At 32.9% G+C, this 24,333-nt stretch overlaps 4 protein-coding genes across 4 annotated transcripts; 3 read left to right on the top strand and 1 right to left on the bottom strand.

The window, feature by feature from the left end:
• On the top strand, positions 1-2,725 carry LOC101263191 (probable protein ABIL5). The gene is made up of 8 exons (XM_004252009.5): positions 1-157; positions 858-940; positions 1,182-1,329; positions 1,445-1,544; positions 1,831-1,867; positions 2,071-2,216; positions 2,291-2,355; positions 2,442-2,725. Exons 1-8 carry the CDS (start codon positions 77-79, stop codon positions 2,538-2,540), a joined length of 759 nt encoding a protein of 252 aa, XP_004252057.2. The 5' UTR covers positions 1-76; the 3' UTR covers positions 2,541-2,725.
• Positions 2,604-6,589, bottom strand: LOC101251652 (rop guanine nucleotide exchange factor 9). Its single transcript, XM_004251564.5, has 7 exons — positions 6,149-6,589; positions 5,604-5,720; positions 5,332-5,486; positions 5,020-5,094; positions 4,428-4,694; positions 3,836-4,156; positions 2,604-3,325 (listed from the first exon to the last, which is right to left on the bottom strand). The coding sequence occupies exons 1-7, from the start codon at positions 6,423-6,425 to the stop codon at positions 2,870-2,872; spliced, it is 1,668 nt and encodes a 555-aa protein (XP_004251612.1). The 5' UTR covers positions 6,426-6,589; the 3' UTR covers positions 2,604-2,869.
• A 3,833-nt stretch (positions 6,590-10,422) lies between these two features.
• TRM30/34B (TONNEAU1 recruiting motif 30/34b) lies at positions 10,423-15,794 on the top strand. The gene is made up of 5 exons (XM_004251563.5): positions 10,423-10,630; positions 11,936-12,006; positions 12,108-13,616; positions 13,743-13,860; positions 14,815-15,794. The coding sequence occupies exons 3-5, from the start codon at positions 12,138-12,140 to the stop codon at positions 15,450-15,452; spliced, it is 2,235 nt and encodes a 744-aa protein (XP_004251611.1). The 5' UTR covers positions 10,423-10,630; positions 11,936-12,006; positions 12,108-12,137; the 3' UTR covers positions 15,453-15,794.
• A 1,441-nt stretch (positions 15,795-17,235) lies between these two features.
• Positions 17,236-24,118, top strand: LOC101251065 (protein CONTINUOUS VASCULAR RING 1). Its single transcript, XM_004251562.5, has 7 exons — positions 17,236-17,611; positions 20,076-20,128; positions 20,990-21,099; positions 21,385-21,552; positions 21,644-21,741; positions 23,475-23,601; positions 23,721-24,118. Exons 1-7 carry the CDS (start codon positions 17,480-17,482, stop codon positions 23,801-23,803), a joined length of 771 nt encoding a protein of 256 aa, XP_004251610.1. The 5' UTR covers positions 17,236-17,479; the 3' UTR covers positions 23,804-24,118.
• Positions 24,119-24,333: the final 215 nt, after the last annotated feature.

Below are 24,333 nucleotides of genomic sequence, written 5' to 3'. Positions count from 1 at the left end.
TTTTTGGACATACAAAACGGCACCTTGTATCTATTTATATTTTCTTGCTTATTTGTACTTAATTGTAAGAATTAAAATGGAGGAATTTAATTTATCTCCCAAAAGTTATACAGAAGTTGATACTGATGATTCAACTAAGTTCAATAATTCTTTGCAAGTAAGTAATCAATAATCTATATGATTATAAATTTATAATAAGATGAGTACTTGTTTGTTTGAGTGGCAAAGCTAGAGGGGTTAATTAGAATTCTGTTCGCTGAAAAATTATATTGTATATATATAATGTTACCTTTTTCTTTTAATGTATATATCTTAGATAATGAACTTGTCATGTGAAAATTTTGTCTCTGTCACTGATTTGTTTGTTGTTATATTTTTTTGTCTAAATTTTAGGTGCTAGAGTATGAGTGTGTGTGTATGGTGTTTCTTGACAACAATTTCTTGTGATGAGTACTTTTTTGTTTATGTGGTGGAGATAGAGGGGCGGAAGAGGTTTATCTGAGCTACGTTTGTTGAAAAAATTACACTGTATATATAATGGTCAAAACCATCACTTTTTTGTGAGTTTCAAAATTAACAATTGTTTGATTTTTTTCTACTTGAACTATTATCATATTTGTATTGATACACACCTAGTTGAGTAGATGTATATTGGTAGTTTAAGGTAGGAAAATCGAACAACTAATAGCTGGCTAGCTTAATCACATAGTTATAGTGTGAAACTTGCGGAAAAGTAACAGTTCAGATGTGTTTTTGACCATTAACTCTAATTCTTTTTAGTGTTATATAGTAAATAATGAACTTTCCGAGTGAAAATTCTGTCTCCGCCACTATCACTTAAATTTTTTTTTTTGCAGGAACTTAAGGATTTGTGCTCTCAGCTTCACAATGCTGCCGATTATTGTGAGAAAGCATTTGTAAATGCAGAAGAGAAAAGAGAGTGAGTAGTTCTTTAGTTATTTTCTTCGCGTATTTTCATTGAATTTTATCCGCTATAACAGTTAAGTTACGAAACTATTTTTAGGACTAAGTTTTGATCATGTTAAAACGTAGGTTTACTTTAGGTGATATGTCTTAGGAGTCTACTCATCTTGTTAGAGAACGTCTAGTTGAATCCCAACTTGTTTGAGACTGAAACGTACTACTTCTTGTTGTTGTTGTTGTTGTTGTTGTTGTTGCAGTGTACTTGAGAACACGAAAGAGTATCTCTGTAGAGCTGTTGTTACAGTTATCGATCATTTAGGATGTGTCTCGGCTAAACTTGAATGCAAGATTTCAACGATTGACACAGCTTCTGAAACAGAACTTCGGATTGATGGCTTGACTCAAGTTTGTCATTTCTACTCATACTTTTCTTCTTTATACTGTCTGTGTATATAACTTCAACGCCTTTACCAATTTCTAACCTTACTAATATTTCCCTGTGTTGGTTCGATCTAATTAGAGGCTCGCGACCTGCCAGCAATTCTCTAACAAGCTTGCTCTCACTAGGCTTTGTTGGAATACTGATTTAGCCACATTTCATCGCCGCTATATATCACCACGTAATTTTTCAATCCATTGAACACTACAACAAAAATAATCATTAGCGGCAATTAATTCTTCGCTAAATATGTAATTTTAACGGCAATCGACACTCTTTGTATCTGTCCCTAAAGCCTTTAGCGACATTGGTTCCACTGACACTTAACTAATGCTGGTAAAGACTTTATTAATGTGAATATTTAATGCCGCTAAAGTTGTTTTTGCTGTAGTGCAATAATAAAGTCAGTATTTACTCTGAAACCAAAAATAACTATATACTAATATTTCTGTTTTTTTCTAAACCAGCAATTGAAGATACCAGAAGAATGAAACAAATGTCAAGGTAATGTTTTTTTTATCTATTTTTGCCTGATTTCAAGTTATGTTGCTCGGACGCTTGCAAAATGTTACAGAGTGCATGTCGGATCCTCTAAAAGTAGTGTAGTTTTGGAGGTTTGAGCACAGGTTCTGCAACATTTTGAAGTGTCCGAGCAATGTAGATTTATTTTGGGAGAGTAAAAGCCTAACGAACTTGGACGAATGAAGGGGATTTGGTATGTCAACTGACAGTAAGACTCTACGCAAGGATAGATTCGAGGCGGAGGAAGATGTGCCACTATTTTTGTACACTTACAACTTTAAGCCTTCTCTACTTGAAGATTCGAAGCAAAAGTCTAGCTTTTCGTCTCCAGGTAAGAAGAAAAACATATTTACAAGTTTTTCGAAAGATATGTTCAGACTTCAATGTTCAAATATGGATTTTCAGTGCTTCCTGTTCGTGACGGACTATCTGTTGTACCAAAATCACAAAATTCCAACTTTGAGTTTCAGGTACACATATATCAGCAATTTTATATACATAAAGAGTGTTAAAAAAATACCATGTTCATGTTTTTTTTTCCCTCTTGTGAATGCAGGAGGCTCGAAAGCAAAAACGAAACATATTGAATTGGAAACCGATGCATAATAAGGATATCAGATCACTCATTCGACGTGGTAGAAGAATAGTAACATGAATCTGTGAAAAAATTCCCTTCAAGATATTGCAGGACTCAAGTTACCAGGTTCAAAGATATGTATTGTTACTCTTGTTTTGCAAATTTATGTATATTATAAAGGGAGATTATGCTACAAACCATTTTCAACAAAATATAACATGTATTTTGAACTTCCCTATCCACAATGGAAGGAAGATCACTCACATACATCGAACACTAACCACGTCGAACTCCTTCAAAAAGGTAGGAGTTTTACACACAGGTGAACTTTCTAACTACTTGAGATTTTGTTACTATTCCTATTCCTCCTATCACCCTGACATTGTTCTCGTTCCTCAGTATCGCTGTTAATGTCGAGATGTTGGACTTCTTAGGCCGCTTCCAATCTTTTCGATGTAGGAAAGTTTCTTTGGAGTAATACTAGCTAGTTTCCCTATGCAATTGTAGTCATTTTCACCTTTGAAATAAGCCTCCAAGTTACCCGTTGAACGATTCTTTTTCACTCCCGTGTCTCCTAGATCTTCACTCCAACCAATGAAATCAGATAAAGTCGGTGTTTCTGCTGCTGGTGTTTGTGCAACAGAACTTAACACCTCTGCCTCGAGTTCCCTAGGACTTGATATACCACTTAGCGGAAATTGAGGTGAGGAATCAGCTGATGAGAGGTTCAACTTTTCGATTGCAAGTGCTGGATCTTGTGTTAGAGAGTCAGCGTATAGGACATCTTCGATACGCGACATAACCGTGTTAGCTAGGCTTTCTAACACCCTTGAATAGCTCTCCAAGACAGAATGTCCTATATCCTGTACACAAAAACAGAAACAAACAGGTTATGATTTAGTGACATAATGAGGAGTTATTCTCTTCCAACAGTACTTGTCAGTCTCTCCTTTTCATTTTATGTAAAGGTGTTTGGTTGAGCACGAAGTTAAAGAAAGAAAGACGGACTTTTGGAACTTGTGATTTTAAACATGATATTACATTTCTGAGGCTACAAAATCATGCCATTAGGGATAAAAGATAGCCCCGTGCACAAAGAATTGAATGTTCACGCAATATCCGGGGAAGGGATACACCCTAAGGGGATGTAATGTAGACAGCCTAGCTTCCTGATGTAAGCATCAGTAGCTGATTCCACGACTTGAACCCCTATCCTATATGTCCCATGGAGACAACTTTACCGTTGTTCCAAGGCTCCCAATTCAAAATCATGTCATTAGGGGGGAAATAGGAAATCATAAGTTTTATGTTCTTTTTTGGAACAGACTAAAAGGGAAATGCCACGTAAAATGAAATGAAGGGAAGTATCTTACGTTGTTATATTCGATTTTGCTGATGTCAAGAGAAGATTGAGGGATTCCAGGAAATTTTTGTTTTAACAATAGTAAGATAGCCTCTGCTCTTTCTTCAAAAAGCTCTCTTTTCTCTGCACTAACAGCTAAACCCCATGTAGATTTTCCATCTTTAAGGTGTAATTTCCTCTGCCAAATCACTATAGATGCCTCAATTCTGTCCTTAAGATCAAGAACTTTGTGTTCTGTAGACAAATCCATCGTCGAAAGGAATTGTTCGGGTTCAAAGAAATCGATTGTGATGCTCTTGTAGATTGAATCACCAAGACTTGATCTACCATTCTTGATGATATCAGATAAATCAACAACAGAAATGTCAGTATCTTCGAGTCGAACACCTTACAGAAAACTTCTCAGACGGTCACTCAACTAATAATTCTCATCTCAGAAAGTGACTTTCTGAGATAATAACTATTAGTCGAGTGATCATATGAGATAATCACTATATTGTCGCTTAGACTCTTCAAAAATATTGTCTAGTGAAACAACGTTTTCGGAGTGTCCGAGCGATATTGATAAAAAGTATATGCAAGAGAGTGTCCTTCTTACTTACCTTAGGAAGAGATTCAATATAGTTTTCAGGAATTTCCATTTCTGAGAGTATTTGTGCATTAATAGCCATAGATGCTCTATGTACTTGGTTTACACAATCTTTCTGATATTGAAGCCATTTTCGACATGTATCCGATAGACCCTCTGGTGGAACCTTGATTGTAGGTAGCCACCATTTATCATCCCTCTGAACACCTTTCTCAGATTCATCAGCATCTTTTGAGACATACCAGAACTCGCTCTCGTCTTTAAAATTTTCCAAGCAATCCTGTTAAGCATCATGAAATTATCCGTCATTAGAGATAACGCAGCTCATGTACTCCCTCCGTTCCATTTTCTATGACACTCTTTCGTTTTTAGTCTGTTCTAAAAAGTTACATGCTCTTATAACCTTAGAAACGCCATAGCATATTTTAGACAACAAGTTCTAAGGATACTCTATATGTGTCTAAAAGTCTTTCTTTATTTAACTTCGTCCATAGCCATATATGCATAGCTTTTGGAGGATCCAACACACTAGATGGTAGAAGAGCCAGAGCAACATAAGAACTAATCAAGTAATGGCATAACAAGAGGGCGATAAAGGTACTCACAATGAGCATTGCATCAAGCTTTTTCAAGGCTGGGATATTCATGAAGAGATCTCTTCTTTGTTGTGTCACCATTACCTGTCAAATCACTATCAAGATTTCAGTTTTTTCCTCTTCAAGTATCACTATTTCTACTCTTTAAGGTCATGTGCTCGGTACGGAGGAAAATAAGTTCCTTTCCGTAACAGAAGTAGGAAAAACAAGTTCCAGAAGTGACATTCCACATTAATCGTTCCCCCAAAACACACATTTTCCTTCGTACCGAACACACGCTAAATCTTGAATAGGAAAATAGAGAGAGATATAACATAAGACCTCAATATTTGTTCCCTCCTTAGATTTTTGTTGAGAAGGAACAAATTCAACAATATAATCTGATACAGATAAAAGCCAGTTGATTTCTTTTTTCCATCTTGATTTTCTTTCTTCAGACATTGGCTCCAATTTTCTTTGTTCTCCAAAAACAGAAGCTATATATGTTTTACATACATAAAAAGTTAGTATCATTTTCTTCATATATCTTAACATTTCACATAACGAACAAAAAATTGGATGAGTTTTGATCACTTTCCGGTGAATATGTTCACCTGCAAGATTAGTAATGGCGTTTGATAAAGCTAAAGCCGATGAAACGCCCTTTCCTCCACCTGACATGTCCTCTCCTAAAAGTAGTTTCGCGAACTTTTCTTTCATCTTCTCCATTTCTACATCCAAAACAGAGAAAAAAACATGTCTTTACATCTAACTTGGACAAAGGAAAACATTATATGAAATGAATATCATGTAAAATGGTGCAAAATTGTCAAAACTGCAGAGACGAATCCAGAATCTAGAGATAATAAATTTGAAACGAGAGTAATCTTAGTATATGTATGTTTCAATTTCTAATTTTTTGCATATGTATACATAGTTCGAGTTAAAATAATCACGATCATCAGTTCAGTTGATCTCACTTAGATTCGATTAAAAAAAAATGATGACATGTCAAATGGTACAAAATATGAAGTAAGTTTATTGTCATTCAAACATGCAGAGGCGAATCTAGAGATAGTGAATTCAGGATGAATGTGATCGTAGAATTTTTTTAATTTTTTTTCATGTGTATACATAATTCGAGCTGAAAGGTACAAACCTGAACTTTGTTTATCCTTGTGGATGTTTCTTGATCTTTCTCCTTCCTTGGCGAATCGCGTAACATGATCAACAGACTTATTAAAAATGCTACTTAATTGTTGTAATTCTAATGTTGAAGATGATTTTGCACCTAATTGACTCTTAAATTTCATATCTTTGCCATGTCCATTATTCTCTAACACAACATGATGATGAGTATGTCCATGTCTTCCTTCAAAAATCTTCCTAATATTGAAAGATCTTGACTTTGAAATCTTATATATTTCTCTAACCATTTTTTTTTTTGCCAAATCAATTATGTAACAATGTCACATGGAAATAGAAAGAACAAAAAAAATTAAAAAAAATTAAACACTTAATTTCTCAAAAAGGAAGGCAAAATGATATGATGAAAATGGAGAATGTTTTTTTTTCTTTGTTCTTTTGATGTGATAACATTAAGGAAGGGATATAGTGGTGTTAGTGTTATTTGATGATAATTAATGGTTAATTAATTTTTATTTTATTTTTGGAAAGTGGGGTGCATGTTTTAAGAATGGAAAAGGAAAGGGTAGGTGAAAAATTAAATATTTGAACATTTTTTTGTTCAATTTTTGGATTTGTTAATGGTTGATTTTTAAATGATAGCAAAACGAAAGGGAAAACATACAAATTAAATCGTCAACTAACTCTCTCTCCCCCCCCCCAATTTTCCGCCTTCCTAGCTATAAAAGTCGATCGATGCGTAAAACTTAAATTTATTTGAAAATTTTGAAATTAAAAATACTCAATAAAAAATACACTATTTATTTCAAGTTATTAGCTCATAATTAATAACTAACTTAAAAATAAAAGATACCCTACCTATTTTAAGTTATTAGCTCATAATTTATAACTAACTTAAATAGAGTTTAGTTTTTACTCAATTTGAGAAATAATAAAAGAATAAATTAAAAGAGGGGCAAAGTGCTATAGATAATAGGACACTTTGGTACATTAAATACAATTTAATTTTATGTCATAAAATTTATTGATCGTATGTATTTTTATCAACTCAATATTTATTCACAATAAGAATCACTAAATACCCAATTCTGAATATCAACAGTAGTAATGATGATGAAAATTATAGTTTCAATTTAATAGCTACAAATTTGTTACGGTGGAACGATTCCGAACTTGTGGACCTCTGTACTTAATTAAAAATTTTGAATGTAAATTTTTTTATTGAAAATATTAAACCATGCATGCAATGTGTAAATCGAGTAATTAGATTTCAATATGCATAAATATTAAATATCAGATGAAAAATAAATATATATATATAAATTAAACAAGTTTTTTTAGTACTTAAAAACTTACTGAGTGCATAAATAGGGAATAAAAGCCTCATTATAGCAAAGACAAATATTAATAAAACCATGCACAACATTTAGGTAAGAGTCATTTTCAAGAAATGAATATGTTCACTTACAAATAGAAAATAATAATGACTTAATAAAGATCACAAATAAATTTTTACTTATTTATAAATTGCTTGTTTTATTTTTTATTTGATTTTCTTAAAAATGAATCATATATATGTAATTGATAACGACTGTCAACTCTGATGCTTATTATGTAGAAACTTCCTAACGATTCATACTATGATGGATCAACACCAACTTCTTCTCTCAACTATACATCTGCAGTATCACCAACACAGTCTCTCGAAGTAAACTAAAAACCAAACAAGAATAGACTCAAGTTGCATAAACTCATAGTATGTACCACGTTCAAAGAAGAATCAATCAAATAATGAATAATGTATAAGAATATAATTGACAACGACTGCCGATTCTGATGCTTATTTTATGTAGAAACTTTCTAACGATTCTTCCTACTAGACTATAAGTTCCGATGGATCAACACCAACTTCTTCTCTCAACTATACATATATAGTATCACCCACATAGTCTCTTACATATTACATATACCATGCAAATAAAGATGATTTCATTTTTAACTAATTGAAGGACAATATGTTTTTGCTTTCTTTTGACTCGTTAGAGTGGTTGAATTGGTTGAACAAGTAATATTCTGAATGAAAGATTTCGAATCTAAAATTTTTACTTTTTTTTTAATCAAACTCATCACATAGAATTTACTTGATACAATTTACTTCTTCGATCTAATTTACGAGCTATTACATTAAATTTAAATTCACCTAATATATCCACGCAAAAAATAGCAACATTTCCCGTCAACGAAAAAATAAATTCATCTTATAATTATGAAAGCGATGTTCATTTAATATTTGTTCTTTCTTGGTCTAAGATAATACTAAAATATATTATTTGAATGATTTATTTTTCTTTTTATTATTATAAATAATAAATGCATTTTTTTTATCACAGTTAGATAAAGACTTATAATTCCCCTAATTTATCGGAGAAAAATAAGGTGACAAATTTATATATATATATAATTTCTTATATTCGCCGCGTTTTATATTTTTAAAATGAAAGTCGGTTTTCTTAATTATATTAATCTAAAATTTGTTGAATATACGCATCTTTTATTTGACTTCACTAACTTTTAATAATCCAAATAAAATATGTGTCACTAGATTGGAGATGTGAAACCAACTAGATGTTGATAAATTTTAAAATAATGATTATCATAGTATTTTAAATAAAATATAATGAAATAAAAAAATTAATTGATAAATATTGTGAATATAATGTTATAATTATCTTTATCTCTTAATTTTTCTTTTCTAAGTTTTTTTTTCCTTTTTAATAATTTGAGGTGGTTAGTTTTGTATTCCTCGAACATAGGAGAGGATATGAATATTTGATCGTCAAAAATATTTATTAAACACAAAATATTCAAGGTTTTACAGAAATATTAAAGATATCTCTTTAAGAATATATGTATTCATTTTATAGGCGTGAGCTATAGAAAAAATAGCTTCCCAAGTATCCTAATCAGCTTTATTGTTCGAAAATATATTTGACTTGTCATGTATATTTTTATGTTAATTACAATAAAATTTCAATACCTATTGTTATAAATTTTTAATTAATTAAACTAGTTTATAAACATATTTGAAGGGTTATATTGAGATTAATTATTATCTATTAATCTATATCGTTTGAATTTTTTAAAAAGCTTAATGTATTTATATTGTTTCCAAAATATATTACTTTTGAATGATTTGATATACATACCATAAATACTTTTAAGAGTGGGAACAAATAAAGCTCTGATTAAAAAATAAAAGGATAAAAAGAAAATATAAAATCACTATAATATAAAATAGCAATAATATAATCATTAATAATTAAAGTAAACAATAAAATTATCTTAGTAATCTACGAGTTTGGGTCTTAAAATTACTAAATTGCGTATATTATACCTCTTAAAATTTGGTCTTAGTGGCAAAGCCTAGTTGAAGCAATGAGGTTCACTTCATATCACAGAACTTGCTCAAAATCTTTATTTATTATACATGTTTATTACACGTTAAAAATGATAAAATGCATGATAAATACAAAAGGAATCTCCTTGATTTGAAACATGAGCTTAAAATAGTTTACTTTTATAATTGTGGAACCATCTTGATAAAATCTCCAATTCCTCGACTGCATGGTTTTTGGTCAACTCCTAAGGGAATGCAAAATACTTTGTATATTAACGTATATTCGAATGGAGAAAAAAATTGTCTAAGCTTTATAATTTCATCCTTCACCAACATGCCACTCATTCCATTCATCATCCTTCCTGCTCTTCACGATCATCGCTGTACATTTTTCATTCAGGCCAGTATACACATATTTCTGAAACGAATGCATTTCGATTGAAAAAAGTCAGGACTCCAACCATATATTTACCTTTATAACTATATCTTGTGAGTCCATATCAAGTCAGACTCAACTCTAATACCATTAAAATTAAGTTTTAAATCTAAATTACTTAAACCTTAAATAATTAACGATTCTCATATCTTTACCCATGTGAGATTTATTCCATTTATCAATGTAATAAAATCATTTTAGGAAAGTACACATGTAATTATTTTTGCATAAATTATTGCTTTTTTTTAAAAAAAAACCACCTTAATTCCTCTCATAACAAAATATTCCCAAACCATTTTTTTTCAATTAAACCATTTATTTATTTATTTGGGCCACATCCAATTAGTCTTAGGTACACTTCAAACTCACATGGGACAAAGCATCATACTCAACAACCACCCAACATTCACATTTAATATTATTATAAATTAGCACAATAAAGTTGAAAAAAAATAGAAAATTCCCTAAAGTCCAAGTTCTTGAATATACATGAACATAGTCATCATCATTTAAACAATAATTGGGATAGAGAGAGAGAGAGTGTAGACTGAAAAAAAAAACAAAAACAAAAAATAAAGTCAAGATTTTTACTAGTTATTATAGTTGTGGGATCTGGGGTTTTGTTCACTCTTTTGCTGACACAAGTGTAAAGGCCAATGAAGGTGAGAATTCAAGAAAAAAACAGTGTTAATTATATATGTGTCTAAATTTATCACTTGGGATCTTCTTTTTTTTTCAAGATTTTTATTTGGGTGCTTATAACTACATATAAAGATTGTTCATTTTTAGTTCTAGAGAGGTTGGAGGTAAGAAAATCACTTTTTTTGATGGTGGATCAGGTTATACACATGACACATTGTGATAAAAATGGAGTCTTTAAGCTGCTTTGTGTGTGTGTCTGTGTGTGTAAATTTTATGACTTGAGTCTCTTTTATTGATCAAGATTTTCATTTGGGTGCATTTGATTATTGATTTTGATACTTTTTCATTCATTTATCATTTTGTAGAGAGGCTGGAGGTAAAAAAAAAATCAGTTTTTTTTATCAAAGGATTAACTTATACACATTCCATATTGAGATAAAAATGGAGTCTTTAGGCTGCTTCTGTGTGTATGTGTGGAATTTAATCAAAGGATAAACTTATACATGAACACATTTTGGATAAAAATGGAGTCTTTTAGCTGTTTTACAGTGTTAAATATGTATGGTATAAGTTAATCAATTGGGACCCCTCCCCCCCAAGATTTTCATTTGGGTGCAGTTGATTACAGATATGTATTTCTTTTTCATTCATTTGTGTTTTGTATAAGAATCAGATTATACATGAACAGATTGGGATAAAAATGGAGTCTTTAAGTTGCTTTACAGTGTTAGATATGTGTATGTGTGTGTAAAGTTATCAGTTTTGGATCTTTTATTTTTCAAAGATTTCATTTGGGTGTATTTGTGTACAAATGTTTGGTCCTTTTCCATTCATTTCTTTGATCAAAGGATCAGCTTATACATGAACAAATCAAGATAAAAATGTAGTCTTTAAGTTGCTTTATAGTGTTTTTAGTGACTTGTAGATTTCTCATTTGAGATGTAAATTTGTTGTTTGGATCCATATGCTTATGCACTTGAGTTCAGGGTCTTTCGGAAACAACCTCTCTCTATCTCCATGAGGTAGGGGTAAGGTCTGCGTACACTCTACACTCCCCAGACTCCATTTTATGGGATTTTACTGCATATGTTGTTGCTGGATCCACGTGTTTACATCGATCACATTTGTGTCTATCCCATTGACTTGTCTCCCTTTTTATCTCATTCATCAAATATTCTTAAAGATTAAGGAAGAGTATAGAAATGAATATACCCAAAGTTCTAATTTGAATATTTCAGAGGAGATGAGTGCTATTCAATATTTGAGAAGTTTATATTTGTCTTCATAGACAGCAACTAATTCTTTATATTTTGTTCTGTTTTCAGTGACTCAAACCTGAAAAAGAAGTTCCATTTGTCAATCTTTGAAAAATTCTTCAAGGCATATACTTGTTAATGTGAGTTACATTTGGCAAATCCTTAAAGTTCATTCTGTTTATTTTTTTTCGGATTTTAAGTCGTTATGTTGACTAGTTCTGCTTGAAATTTTATGTCGTAGAATATTCCTCAAGATAGTCTGAGATCAGTTATGTACAGATCATTTGTCACTTGTGATGATCCCAAAGGTGTTATTGAAGGTAAGACGATTAAAAAATCCAAGATCGACCTTCAAAATATCGAAGATCATAAGGTATCTAAGGATTTTGCAAGAGACTTGTTGAAAGGAGCTTTTGATTTACAAGAGTCTTTAGTGATGTTGGGGAAATTGCAAGAAGCTTCTGAATATGTGACAGGGTTGAGGAAAAGAGAATCTGATGCGACTGGCGTTGGCAAGACTAAATCCGAACGTCTTGTTGCAGATCACAGGTATAATAATAACAAGGATGAGTTTGGAAAGAGTAGTCTTTCTGTTGATCGTTCTCGCGATTGTTATGATGAGCTAAGGGAAGTAATAAGAGATAGCCTTGCTAGACAAAATCTGTTGCCACCATGTTGTGCTTCAGAAAAGGCTCGTTCTGGTAGAAGAAAAATAGACTTGTATCAAGATTTTCCCTCTACTAGCTTCACTAGCTTGAGTGAGACATCGATGGAAAAGGCTTGTGTTGCTGATGCTAGAAAACTGGTTATGTCACCCGAGTTGCCGTCCACTAGCTCAAGCCAATTTGCTTCCTTTGATTGTTCTCGAGACAAGGAGAAACCAAAAGTACCAAATTTGATTGCAAGGCTAATGGGACTTGAGGAGATTCCTTCAACACCTCTGCATCAAAAACAATTAGAGAAGGACATGATTTTCAAGCCAACAAGGCCTATATTCGAAATAGACTTGCCAAAGGCAAAGAAGCTGTCCGTCATCAACCAGAAGGCGGATCCAAAACGGAGAACACTAGACGGAATAATTGAAACCATGCAATTCAAAGGCCTTTTGAGATGCAAGTCTAATAATGTGATCTCTCATCAATTGAAGAGTTCTGCTGCTGATGCTCCTCCTATTGTGATCATGAGGCCTGTTTACGCTCCTGAAGTGCAGGCAGAAAGGTTTTCGACCTCCATCCGTGATGAAAATCCCCTGGACACTAAAAATTCATTTGGTAAACGGAACTTAAAGGAAGAGAGTGCACCTGTGAATTTCACTGTCCATCGGAAAATGCATACACGAAACATTCAGAAGAGTAGCTGTATCCCCGAAAAAGGATCCAAGGACCATAATGAAGAAACACTTTCTTTGACAAAAAATAGAGCATCGTCTCCTGGAAGGACTAAGCAACCAAAGAAAGAAGTGATAGATAAAAGGGTTGAGAGAACTCAACGAGCTCCTGGTGCAAAGAGATCTGGAGAAATGAAAAATGTTAGTCCCAATAACACTACTAAAGTGCAAGATCAAAGTAAGAGGACCACTGCAAAAGTGACGAAACCTGAGAAAAAGTCGAATGTACCAGAAAAACTTGTTGCATCCCAACGTAGCGCTGACTCAAAGCGCATCACAGCCGTTGTATCTCAAAACTCCAGAAATAGGAAGAAGAATGTCAAAACTGACAAGTCAGTCAAGAGTTCCTCTATTGTCCCTGTTGTAAGTGCACATTTATGCCTTCTATTTTGAAGTCTTGGCTAACTTTTCTATTAAAAACTAATGTTTATTACTAACATTATTATTCTTCGTATAAGATTATAATCATAATGGAATATGTTGATGCAGGTTGAGAATATGGAGCACAACTGTGAACAAGACAGTGATATAACCGTAACAAACCTTACGTCCTCAGAAGAGCCGCCTTGTGAGGAAGTGGCGGAAATCTCCAAGAGTGTAGTCACTGGTAAGCACTTGTTTCATTATGTTTGGCATTGTGTACAAGCTAAGTAATCAATATTAATTTTGCGTTATCTGGACACTTTAGGCCTATGTTGCTCGGACTCTCTAATAATGTTGACAAGCCCGTGTCAAATCCTTCAAATATGCACTGCTTTTGAAGGATCCGACATGCACCTTATGACATTTTTGAAGAGTTTGAGCAACATAGTATTTAGGCAACCTTTTCGCAAATATATATTGTACATAGGCTCGTAAATAACTGTTCCTAGCAAAAGCATGAAACTTGCTTGGATGTTAGATAAATTCACTAGACCTTGTTTATGAATATTTGTTAAAGACTAAAGTCTGTTTTTCTAGACGCGGTTTCCATGAGGAAACGTTGAATAATCTCTTGAGAGACTAGAAGAGAGTCGATGCTAGTCAAACAAGTGACTTATGTTGTTTTGATCATTTTCTTTCTATATGAGATATAAGATACAGGGAATCAGTCTTCAGACAAATGATTTTCCTGTATTCTGTTTGTTGTTCCTATACACGAGATAACTTATATGAGATGTAATTCAGTTAGCCTGTCTCTTAGAAAAGCCAGGTCAGGCAACCTGCAGTAGCAACTGAACTATACCGAGCTTAAACTTCTATGCTCTAATAACTTCAAACATTTTGAAGATGGACAACAAAACTCGTTATTATCGTACCTGTTAAGTAAAGCATGTTCAACAGTAGCCACTTTCTGAATTTATGTACATCTACCTTCAGAGTACAGCGATAAATAAATGATGTAAAAGGTCGTTACACATGAAAATTGCTATTTCCAGATGTCTCTCGAACCAAATAGACCCTTGTATCCTTACAAGTATAAGAAAAAACATTCTGTATATTTCTAGTGATTGATTAAAGTAGATTAATCTCTACGCATGGTACTAATACTTACACATGATATTTACTACTTCTATTGCAGATAATCTTAAGAATGGTGAATGTTCCGCGACTGAATCTACCATGACATTAATCCAGTGTGACCATAATATCCCACTAATGGAGCACACTAGGTATCAAATCCGTCAAGATTCAACTGAGAAGGAATTTCTCAAATCTAGAGCCACTACACGACACATACTGTTGAGTAACGAATCATTCCTCAGTCGGGCAGAGGAGCTTTTCGACACTGATGCATGGGAACCAACAGTTTGGAAGACAGTAAGTGTGGAGAATGAAATGCCTAACAGCACACTCGTACTAGATTGTGCAAACGAATTGTTAGAAAACAAAAGGTCTCAGAGCGCCCTGACAATATCAAAAAGTCCCGTTAACATGTCAAGAGTCTCCATTTCCTTTGACAAGCTGTTGAATGAAATTTGTGATGCGATTGAAGTCTTGAGAAGTCACACTAAGGTTGATGCCAATATCCTTTCAGTAGATACTCTTTATGCCTTACACGAAAGAGATTTATCGTGCAACGGAGTGATTAGTACAACATGGGATCTTGGTTGGAGAAATGCATTTACTCTGGATGAAGTTGAACAAATAGTGACTGACATTGAGAAGCATGTTGTGAATGGAATTATCGACGATGCACTTACTGAGCTCACACTATAGTTACTTCGAATCTTCAAAGCTAAGCAGATCCAGGATTTGAAGTTTATAGGTACGATGACTCTTCACTTGTCACAGAAGCCACAATCCATTTGATCATATTTAGTGGATTTGAGCCGAAGCTATTGAGTTCTACTGAATCCGCAACGTATATTGTAACTTTGCCTCTGAATATATTCATGTTGACATACATAATGTGTAGATATAAATACTCTTATACTTACAGAGTATTGAAGAAACTGTATTTTTAGAATTACAGAATAACACAAAGCTGAATGGCTATAATAATATTGTTGTACATTTATTGTTGACAGAGAAATATAATGAAGTCCATTTTTATTTTTATTTTTTATGTTATTCTTATTTTATTATTTTATTTTTTATAATATTGGAATAGAACATGCAGGGGCGAATCTAGGATGACACGAACGGATTCATTGGAAAATTATATTATTTATACAACAACAAACGTATTTTTATACATATGTAGGAAACGTTGAATACAAATAGCCTTCATCGTGTATTTTTTTTTTATAATTTTATCATTAGTGAAAGTCGTGATTCAATTATTATCGATAACTTAACTTATTTGAGAGTGACGTGTAATTTTATTTGGACCAAACGCCGTATAAAGAAAAATTATTATCATATTTAGTGGCAAATGACAATTGATTGAAATTATATTATTGGGCAATAATTATATAATAGGTTCTGTTCAATTGAATTGATGACAAGAATCAAACAATTTTTTTATTTTTATTAATCAAAAATATATTTTGAAGTTAATTAATCAAATAATTATTTTATGCCTTAATCATTCTTGTAACTCGAATAAAAAAATGTTATCATAGTTTTATATATAAAGAAAATACTTACTAACTTTGACTATTAAAACTTGGACACTTGATTTATTTGTAATCGATATTTGAAATTGATCAGCAAATCTCGAATTTGAGTTTTTAATAAATGTTATTGTGCAAAATTCAATTAGTTCAATTAATGAAATTTGAATATATACTAAATATCTATATTAAAAATATATATTTTAAGAGAATTAATCTTACGAATATAAAATCCCCACTATATATGCATTATAAATATGTTTATGATAGATTATTATCTTATTTTCGTAGTTATTGGTGAGTTATTATAACTATGTTTTAGAAGACATAATAATACAACATTATTTGTAAAGCTATTAGGGCTCTCTCGTACATCGATAATTGAATTAGTGATAAAAATAAATTTAAAAATCATTATTTTTTTCGTGACTTTTGAATATCCTAATTATAAGTTATTTCATTTTTAAGTTGACTATGCCAACTATTAGTTATCCCTATATCTAATATGGACCATTACTATCTACTCAATTATGTGTATTTAATATATAAATTATGATAGTTCACGTAAAAAAAAGAAAATAGTTTATAATTGAGACGAAAACTCTTGAATAATAATTTGATATATTTTGATCATTATTTCTGAATAGTCTAATATACTAATTAACGTTTAATCTTGAAATGTTTATTATTCAAAGATTTGAATTCAGTCTCTTTATCATGAGGATAGATAAGTGTTTCAAGTATGATTCAACGTAAATATAATTTTCGAGTCACCCGTAAAATCCAGATACGATTACACGATCCGATGAGTTGGCGTAATATGATTGGAGCCAGCTCATCACTCTTCAACATGACAAAAATACAACTTGGCCCAGCCCAAGTCAAACAAAATATATCATCAACATTATTTACTAATAAATAATCCATTAATTTATGTAATTAATAAAATAATTACTAATAAATTAATAACTTTTTTCACAAATACCTTTTTTTGTACCCACTACCCAACATTTCCTCTATCACCAAGCAATATATAATAATAATAATTATTATAAATTAGTATATATATAAAATAAAATTATTATAGATTTGAAGAACTGTTACAGTTCTAAAAATCTGTAAAAAAATTCACAGAAAAAAAGAAAAAAGAATTTATAAGTAAATTTGGAGATGAGAAATTAGAGGATAATGGCAAATTCTAACAGAGATCGTGAACTTCTAATTCCGGTGGCTAACACCGGCGCCGGCGACGATGGAGCCGGCGACAAGCCTTCTTCTTCATCATCATCCTCCTCTTCTCACCATCACTCCGGACGCGAGGTTAATTTCGTATTTTTTTTGAATTCTAGGGGAAAAGTTCGATGCATTTAGTAAATATGTTTGTTCATTTGTTATTTGGGGGAATTATGTTAAGGTTTTAGAGGGATTTGGTGATCTGATTTGTTTAGGTTAGCTGTTTCTGCTGGATTTGTTATGTGTAGAAGTGATTTTTGTTGTTTTCATTGTGTGAATTTTAGGAGTTAAGAGTTGCTGTTTAAGAATGGATTATGTTGAAGTATTTATAGAAGGAAAGAAATACTCTAGATATTTGCTATGAGCATAGTTTATTGTCATGTTGGTTGTTTACTTATTAAGAGAGCAAAGTTATGGAAAGGGGGAATGCTGGAAAATGAAGCAATTTTGTTGATTTTGTACTTTATTTAAGCAACAACAACAAGATACTCAGCATAATCACACAACTAGGGTCTGGTGTACTTTTTTTTATTTTTTGATGATCCGTGTCCGGGCTAGCTTCACTCTGTCCTCTGAGTCTAGGACAAATAAGGGGAAATCATATAATGTTTTTTTTGTCTCTGCTGAATTTTGAACCTGAAAAGTGATGGTTCTCAATTCCCGTCATTGATCACTAGTCAACACCCTTGGGTCCTGGTCTGGGGCAAGTTTATTACTTATGATCTTAGAAGAGGTTAGTTGAAATGTGTTACTGCTACAGAATCTACAGAAATTTGATCATAGAGACTGCGGAAATTTTTGTTTGAATCCTTGTTTGATGTTAATTTTTCAGTGTGATTATTTACTATTTCCTGCCACATATAATTTATTTTGTGGAATGAGAGGAAACTAAATACTAAGTTCAGAAGTTTGAGTTTTTATGGTAAGAAAAAACTCAGGTGGGCTACAACCTTCAGTCTTTCTTTTACTACCTCTTTATGATTAAATATGAAAAAGGTCATACATTTGTAGTATATTAAATTATTAAAGTACGTATTCTCCACTTCGATTTGGTGCCATGTGTTGACTTCTTACATATACGAAGCTGATAGTCTCTAAAATCTTTGCATATTATTTTCTGTTGGGTGTTAGAGACCTTTTCAATTATGTTCAATGCTTTTTTGACTACCAATGTGTGCTTTACTTGATGACATGACCCTGTTACATAGGGGGTGTATCAATTGATGTGTGTACGTTTATGTATGTGATTTTATGTTGGATAAGGTCCACGTCTACCTGGAAACGACCTCTCTACCCCAAAAGGTAGGGGTAAGGTCCACGTAAACCCCACCTTCCCTATACCCACCTTGTGAGACTACACTGGTATGTTGTTGTATCAGACTAGGTTTTGTGTACAAATCTACAATATACTTTGTTGATCAAAAGTAAAAAATAATGTATACAATATATTATTCGATGTCCTACACTCAGTTTCATGTGTTTGAGATCTGGTGGATGCGGCATTTGTGTTTTGGTCTTCATTGCATGGTGTAACATCTATGGCATGCTTCATTTCTACATCTGATGATATTCCTGTCTGTCCCTCTGCTAGATCGCATTGGAATGGGTGTTAGAGTGATCAATTTAGGCTTAATTTGTTGTGTCATAATATTTGGATGAGTATCACAGTAAGTAGCATCTAATAGTAACAGCTAGGTGGAGCATGGGAGTGATGTTTGGTGATCTGTATCAGCAGTGAGGAACAACAGTGAAAATAATGATTACATAATGATGGAGAAAGTAATCAGTATTGAGTAAAATATAGAAAACTATAGCAAGAAATATACTACTGTACCTTGAGTTATATTAAAAGATATACCGCACCCTTAAAAGATATAGATTGCCTGCATCAATTACGGTAAAACAATTTTGTTGAGATATTTTTAACTAGTTAATATAACAAAAACTTAAAGGAATCCCATCAATTTTTCCTGGAAAATGTATTGTGTTAAATTAATATCAAACCCCGTATATAACTTTTCACATGCACCATACTTGATAAGTTGATTAACTATTAAAAAATTACCTGCAGTGCTGCACTGCACATAATTGTAAAAATCGTACCACATTTAGCTTCCATAGTAATGTTTTATGTGATGTTGGGATTTAGTTGGCTTATTTGTCTCTTTTATTCATCTTTGCTTTTTGACATTTACTATCTCTCTCTTCTTCTCGACTTCTCATCTTATTTCTTCCACTCTTTGCGCTGCCTCTCTTTCCTTCTTTTGCATCACTAGTCTAAATTTGATAATTGTGCCAAAGTCTGTTGTCATAGTTTTTAACTTAGTTTACTTGCTATTGTTATCTTAAGCTTAATTTTGTAGTGACTGGACCTGGTGTAATAGCTTAACTTTGTTTACTTCCTATTCATATCTTAAGATTAATTAGTGGACTGGTCACAGTGACTATCATTGTACTGTTCCTTGACTTCTAATTTCATGTTTTAAACTTGAATTCTCTTTTCATTATCTGACAAAAGCTGTATGTTTTTTTTTCTTTTTTGCAACTGCAGACTTTCTCTAAAGTTGTTAGGAGCTGGGCTTCTAAGAAATTCATGACTGGATGGTAAAAATGGTTCTCTTCAATCTTCCCTTTGATCTAGACATAGGTTGTATCTCTTTTTTTGGTTCCCTGCATTTAGAAAATTAAAGTTTAGAAAGAAACAGCAAAGCGCCACAAGAATGATTTTCAAGAACTAGTTTAGCAAGGGGTCATGCCCTAGCCCTACAGAGGAACCGTTCCAAGCTTCTACTACCCACTTTCTAGCTTCTGTTACAAGGTTAAGTGTTTGCACCTTCCAAGATCCCTTGATGACTTCAATACCCACTTTTAGCTTCTGTTTCAGAAGACTAAAATAGAAGCACTTTTCAGCTAACGGAACTTAGACAATTAATCTTGGAACAGCAAAAAGCATCAGAGTTGTTGTTAGGACTTTGATCAGCTGTTAAAACAAACTAGAGATAAGGCTTGTAGCCACTGTTCCTACCATGTAATAAACAACAACTACTACCATGCCTCAGTTTCAAAGAAGTTGAGGTTGATTATATGAATCCTCATTGACCATACTACCCCATTTAACTCATCATAACCGCTTTTGTTGGCAAATATGATTACAGGAAGATAGTAAAAGTCCTTTAGGTAACACACCTATCACAAAAATAGTGTTCTTCTTTCATGGATTAGGCTGTTGAGCTTATACTGAGTAAGAGTCCATGAGATGAAAGTTGTCAAAATAAACTTGAATAGGGAGCAACTAAACGTCTAAACCAGTCCGCTCTGCTGCTTGCAAGTGTCATGGGAAAATAGTAGAAGGATATGCTTATAAACATTGGACTTTGTCTTCAGTGTCAGCTGTTATTAAGAAGCACGTTCTCACTTACCCGGTACTTACTTTTCTAGTTGTTACTCACTCACATCCTTTTGCAGTGTCATCCTATTTCCTATAGCAGTCACCTTCTACATAACATGGTGGTTTATTCATTTTGTGGATGGCTTTTTCTCTCCAATCTATGCTCAACTTGGAATTGACGTTTTTGGTAAGCATTTGCCCCTTCTCCATGAAAAACAACCAACTTTATTCCTATGTTACTAATGGCTCTGACTCATTTCATGGTCTCTTTAAGTAATGGCCTTTATCTCTCTTTTGACATAAAATTCACTGTCATGTTAAAGAAGAAAGCATTCCAGATGAATTAGCATATCGTTTTATTTAAATGTCAGTCATATTAGGTTAAGTCTTTTTTCTTGTGATATATTAGCAGTTCATGTTGGTGATACCCTTCTTTGGAGATGACCTCGCTTTCTATGGTTGTTCTGATCAGGTCTTGGATTTATGACTTCAATCACTTTCATTTTTTTGGTCGGGGTGTTCATGTCATCATGGTTGGGGACTTCCGTTTTGGGTCTTGGGGAATGGTTCATCAAAAGAATGCCATTTGTTCGGCATATATATAATGCTTCAAAGCAAATTAGTTCTGCCATATCTCCAGGTATGCCTTATGGATTTTCAGTTTCATACATATTTTCACGAAATAGCTTTTAGTTGGAGAGTGATAATTGATACATAACCTCCTATTGCAGATCAGAACACACAAGCTTTCAAGGAGGTTGCCATAATAAGGCATCCTCGAATTGGTGAATATGCCTTTGGGTTCATTACCTCATCTGTCGTCCTGCAGGTATGCCAATTTACATGCGTTTTTTGTGTTCTTCAATAATAAGTATTCAACTCTCAGCTTTTCCTAGACCATTTTGAAATTTTTTTATTACATGGTGGGCATGTGACACGTGTATCAATTGTTTTTGAGAAAATGGTCAGATTTGCTCCATTACTATGCGAAAAGGATCATACTTTCCCTCCGTTACATTTTCAGTGCAAAAATGCCCCTACCGTTATCCAAGTAGCTCAATATGCCCCTTCTCCCTTAGAAATGTCCAAGCTGGACATTCAATTCCACATGACACTTAACATTTTGGTGAAATGGACACCACGTGGCATGCCACCTCACCGGTCCTACCCTTTTTATCCCTTCCCCCACAATTGATTTATACATATTAATTTTTGGATCATGTGGATTATCAAGTAGCTGGAAAACTTGAGTGAACAGTTTATTCATATTACAGCTATATCCTGAAATAAGACTTTCAACAATAATACATAAATTGAAAACAAAGAAGGAACTACAAGAAAGTGAAAAATATAGGTATCTTGAGAAATCAATGATTTGAAATGTAGTTACACTAACCCTTATTACTCTCACTATTGTATGTTATATTAAAAGCATGAAGACCTTCAGCGAAATGTTGTTAGTCTTTTCTACCCTTTGCAAGTGTATTTGAAGTTGGATATAATTGCAACTATGCATAAACCCTAATAATATATTTTCTACAAAACAAGCTCCATGTAAGACTTGTACAATAACATATGCGAAATATTTCGTGAGGCTAAAGTAATTTATACATTATTACAATTTTATCCAACTTCAAATACACTTACGGGAGTGAGCTACTCTCTGTTCCCATTCTCGACCGGGTCATCAAGTGATTGTGCAGGTTAAAAAAGGCGAACAACATTTCGCTGAAGGCCTTCATGCTGCAAAATAAATACTACCAAAATGATTCAGTGGTGATATTACTCAACTCAAGCCCGTTCTCCAAGATTGATATGGTGATGATTGATGAATAATAACCTCGTCAAACTGTTTATTCCTTCAAAATTTTTGTTTTCTATATAATGAAATGCAGCATTCATTACCCTAATTAAATTATAATTCATATATACCAGCATATTCCCTTACATTATTTGTAGCTGTTGTATATATGACCTTAGAATAAAATAAAATCTGAATATATCCGGCTTTAAGCATGCTTCGTGAGTAAGTGGACGAGAGTTGGGATGGGTCTTTCATATGAGTAAATGTTCTTCCCGTTTCTTTCTTTAAATTGAAGTGTTAAAAATTTCTAAGGTGAATACGGTGGTGATCATATTGGTGGCAGTGATGGTGAAGGGGGTGGAAGAAAAAGAATGTAAAGGGGTTACAGAATTATGTGGTATTGAATATCCGCTTTGGATTATTTTAATAGATGAGGAGTATTGTTTGAGCTACTTTGGTAACGGTAGGGAGTATTTTTGCACCGTAAGTATAAGGAAAGCACAATTATGATCCTTTTTGCAAAGTGAAGGGGTAAATTTGATTTTTAAATTTTGAAAGGGGAAATGGGGGAGAATCGAACCCTCACCGACAAGGTGAAAGTTCAATTATCCAATCAACTGGACTTCTAAGATTCCCTTATGGGTAGTGTTACGTTCATATATCCCTGCTGTTGGAAAAAATTTATGTACAATAGCATCTTTTGTCCGGTTTATTTTGAAATTTACTTGTGTGCTACTTTGTCTTAACATCCAATCCAGAACTATTCCGGAGACGAAGAGCTATGTTGTGTGTATGTTCCTACAAATCATCTTTACATTGGTGATATATTCCTCGTTAATGCAAGAGATGTTATTAGACCAAACTTGTCTGTCCGTGAAGGAATAGGTAAGAGATCTTTTCATCATCAAATTCTCTTGAAAATCTATGCATTGGGTTGTTCTATAAGCGATAGTACAATCATGGTTGAAGCACTTTCCGACATGCTCTTTTCTCCTCTTTTGCAGAGATTGTTGTATCTGGTGGCATGTCGATGCCTCAGATACTGTCAACGCTGGATCCAGGAAGTATTCAAGTCGATAGAAGATGACCTAACAGAAACCACATCCAATAAAATGCTCATCAGTCATCAACCCCCCCCCCCCTCTTCCTTTTTGTTCACGAAAGCGTCTTTTTTTTCTTTCATTTTCTTGATACTTGAGGTGTTAGATTCAGGTCACAACTGTGCTGCAGTGTAAAATGTAGGTAAAGTAGCAATGGTTTGAAAAAATATAGTTGGTTGATAATTTTAAGTTAATAGGTTTCTCTTCTCTTGCTTAACTCCTATTTAATGTGTTATAATACTCATTGTTTCTGGCTCAGTAAAATGCTGTATATGGAAAGGCAGAATTGTGCTACAACAAAATATTTGTACAGCTAAATATTTCTATAATAAGATAACACAGTTATTAATACCCCATTAAAAATATGTAAATATAAATATTGAGTTGTAGAAAATTCAAGACTCGTTGCTTGATGTGGTTGGTTTGGATTTGTTTGGTTGAATAAGCTTGAAAAACATTATTCTTAGGTTTAGTTGAGCTTGATTGTGAAAGAAAATAAAGTGAGATTACTAATTTT

The sequence above is a fragment of the Solanum lycopersicum genome, chromosome 12 (assembly GCF_036512215.1).
Source record: "Solanum lycopersicum chromosome 12, SLM_r2.1".
NCBI classification, from domain to species: Eukaryota; Viridiplantae; Streptophyta; class Magnoliopsida; order Solanales; family Solanaceae; genus Solanum; species Solanum lycopersicum.
Note: the sequence above shows the minus strand (reverse complement) of the source record. Positions and strands in the feature narration are given on the sequence as shown.

What these genes read in the sequence shown, in the direction of transcription:
- LOC101263191 (XM_004252009.5), top strand. Translation starts at nt 77, where the DNA reads ATGGAGGAATTTAATTTATCTCCCAAAAGTTATACAGAAGTTGATACT. An exon ending in AGTTCAATAATTCTTTGCAA is followed by an intron (nt 158 to 857) that starts GTAAGTAATCAA and finishes TTTTTTTTGCAG; the next exon opens with GAACTTAAGGATTTGTGCTC. An exon ending in GGATTGATGGCTTGACTCAA is followed by an intron (nt 1,330 to 1,444) that starts GTTTGTCATTTC and finishes CGATCTAATTAG; the next exon opens with AGGCTCGCGACCTGCCAGCA.
- LOC101251065 (XM_004251562.5), top strand. Translation starts at nt 17,480, where the DNA reads ATGGCAAATTCTAACAGAGATCGTGAACTTCTAATTCCGGTGGCTAAC. An exon ending in ACCATCACTCCGGACGCGAG is followed by an intron (nt 17,612 to 20,075) that starts GTTAATTTCGTA and finishes TTGCAACTGCAG; the next exon opens with ACTTTCTCTAAAGTTGTTAG. An exon ending in TAGTTCTGCCATATCTCCAG is followed by an intron (nt 21,553 to 21,643) that starts GTATGCCTTATG and finishes CTCCTATTGCAG; the next exon opens with ATCAGAACACACAAGCTTTC.
- LOC101251652 (XM_004251564.5), bottom strand. Translation starts at nt 6,425, where the DNA reads ATGGTTAGAGAAATATATAAGATTTCAAAGTCAAGATCTTTCAATATT. An exon ending in CAAGGATAAACAAAGTTCAG is followed by an intron (nt 5,721 to 6,148) that starts GTTTGTACCTTT and finishes TTTTGGATGTAG; the next exon opens with AAATGGAGAAGATGAAAGAA. An exon ending in GCAAAATCGAATATAACAAC is followed by an intron (nt 3,326 to 3,835) that starts GTAAGATACTTC and finishes TTTTGTGTACAG; the next exon opens with GATATAGGACATTCTGTCTT.
- TRM30/34B (XM_004251563.5), top strand. Translation starts at nt 12,138, where the DNA reads ATGTACAGATCATTTGTCACTTGTGATGATCCCAAAGGTGTTATTGAA. An exon ending in GTTCCTCTATTGTCCCTGTT is followed by an intron (nt 13,617 to 13,742) that starts GTAAGTGCACAT and finishes ATGTTGATGCAG; the next exon opens with GTTGAGAATATGGAGCACAA. An exon ending in CTCCAAGAGTGTAGTCACTG is followed by an intron (nt 13,861 to 14,814) that starts GTAAGCACTTGT and finishes CTTCTATTGCAG; the next exon opens with ATAATCTTAAGAATGGTGAA.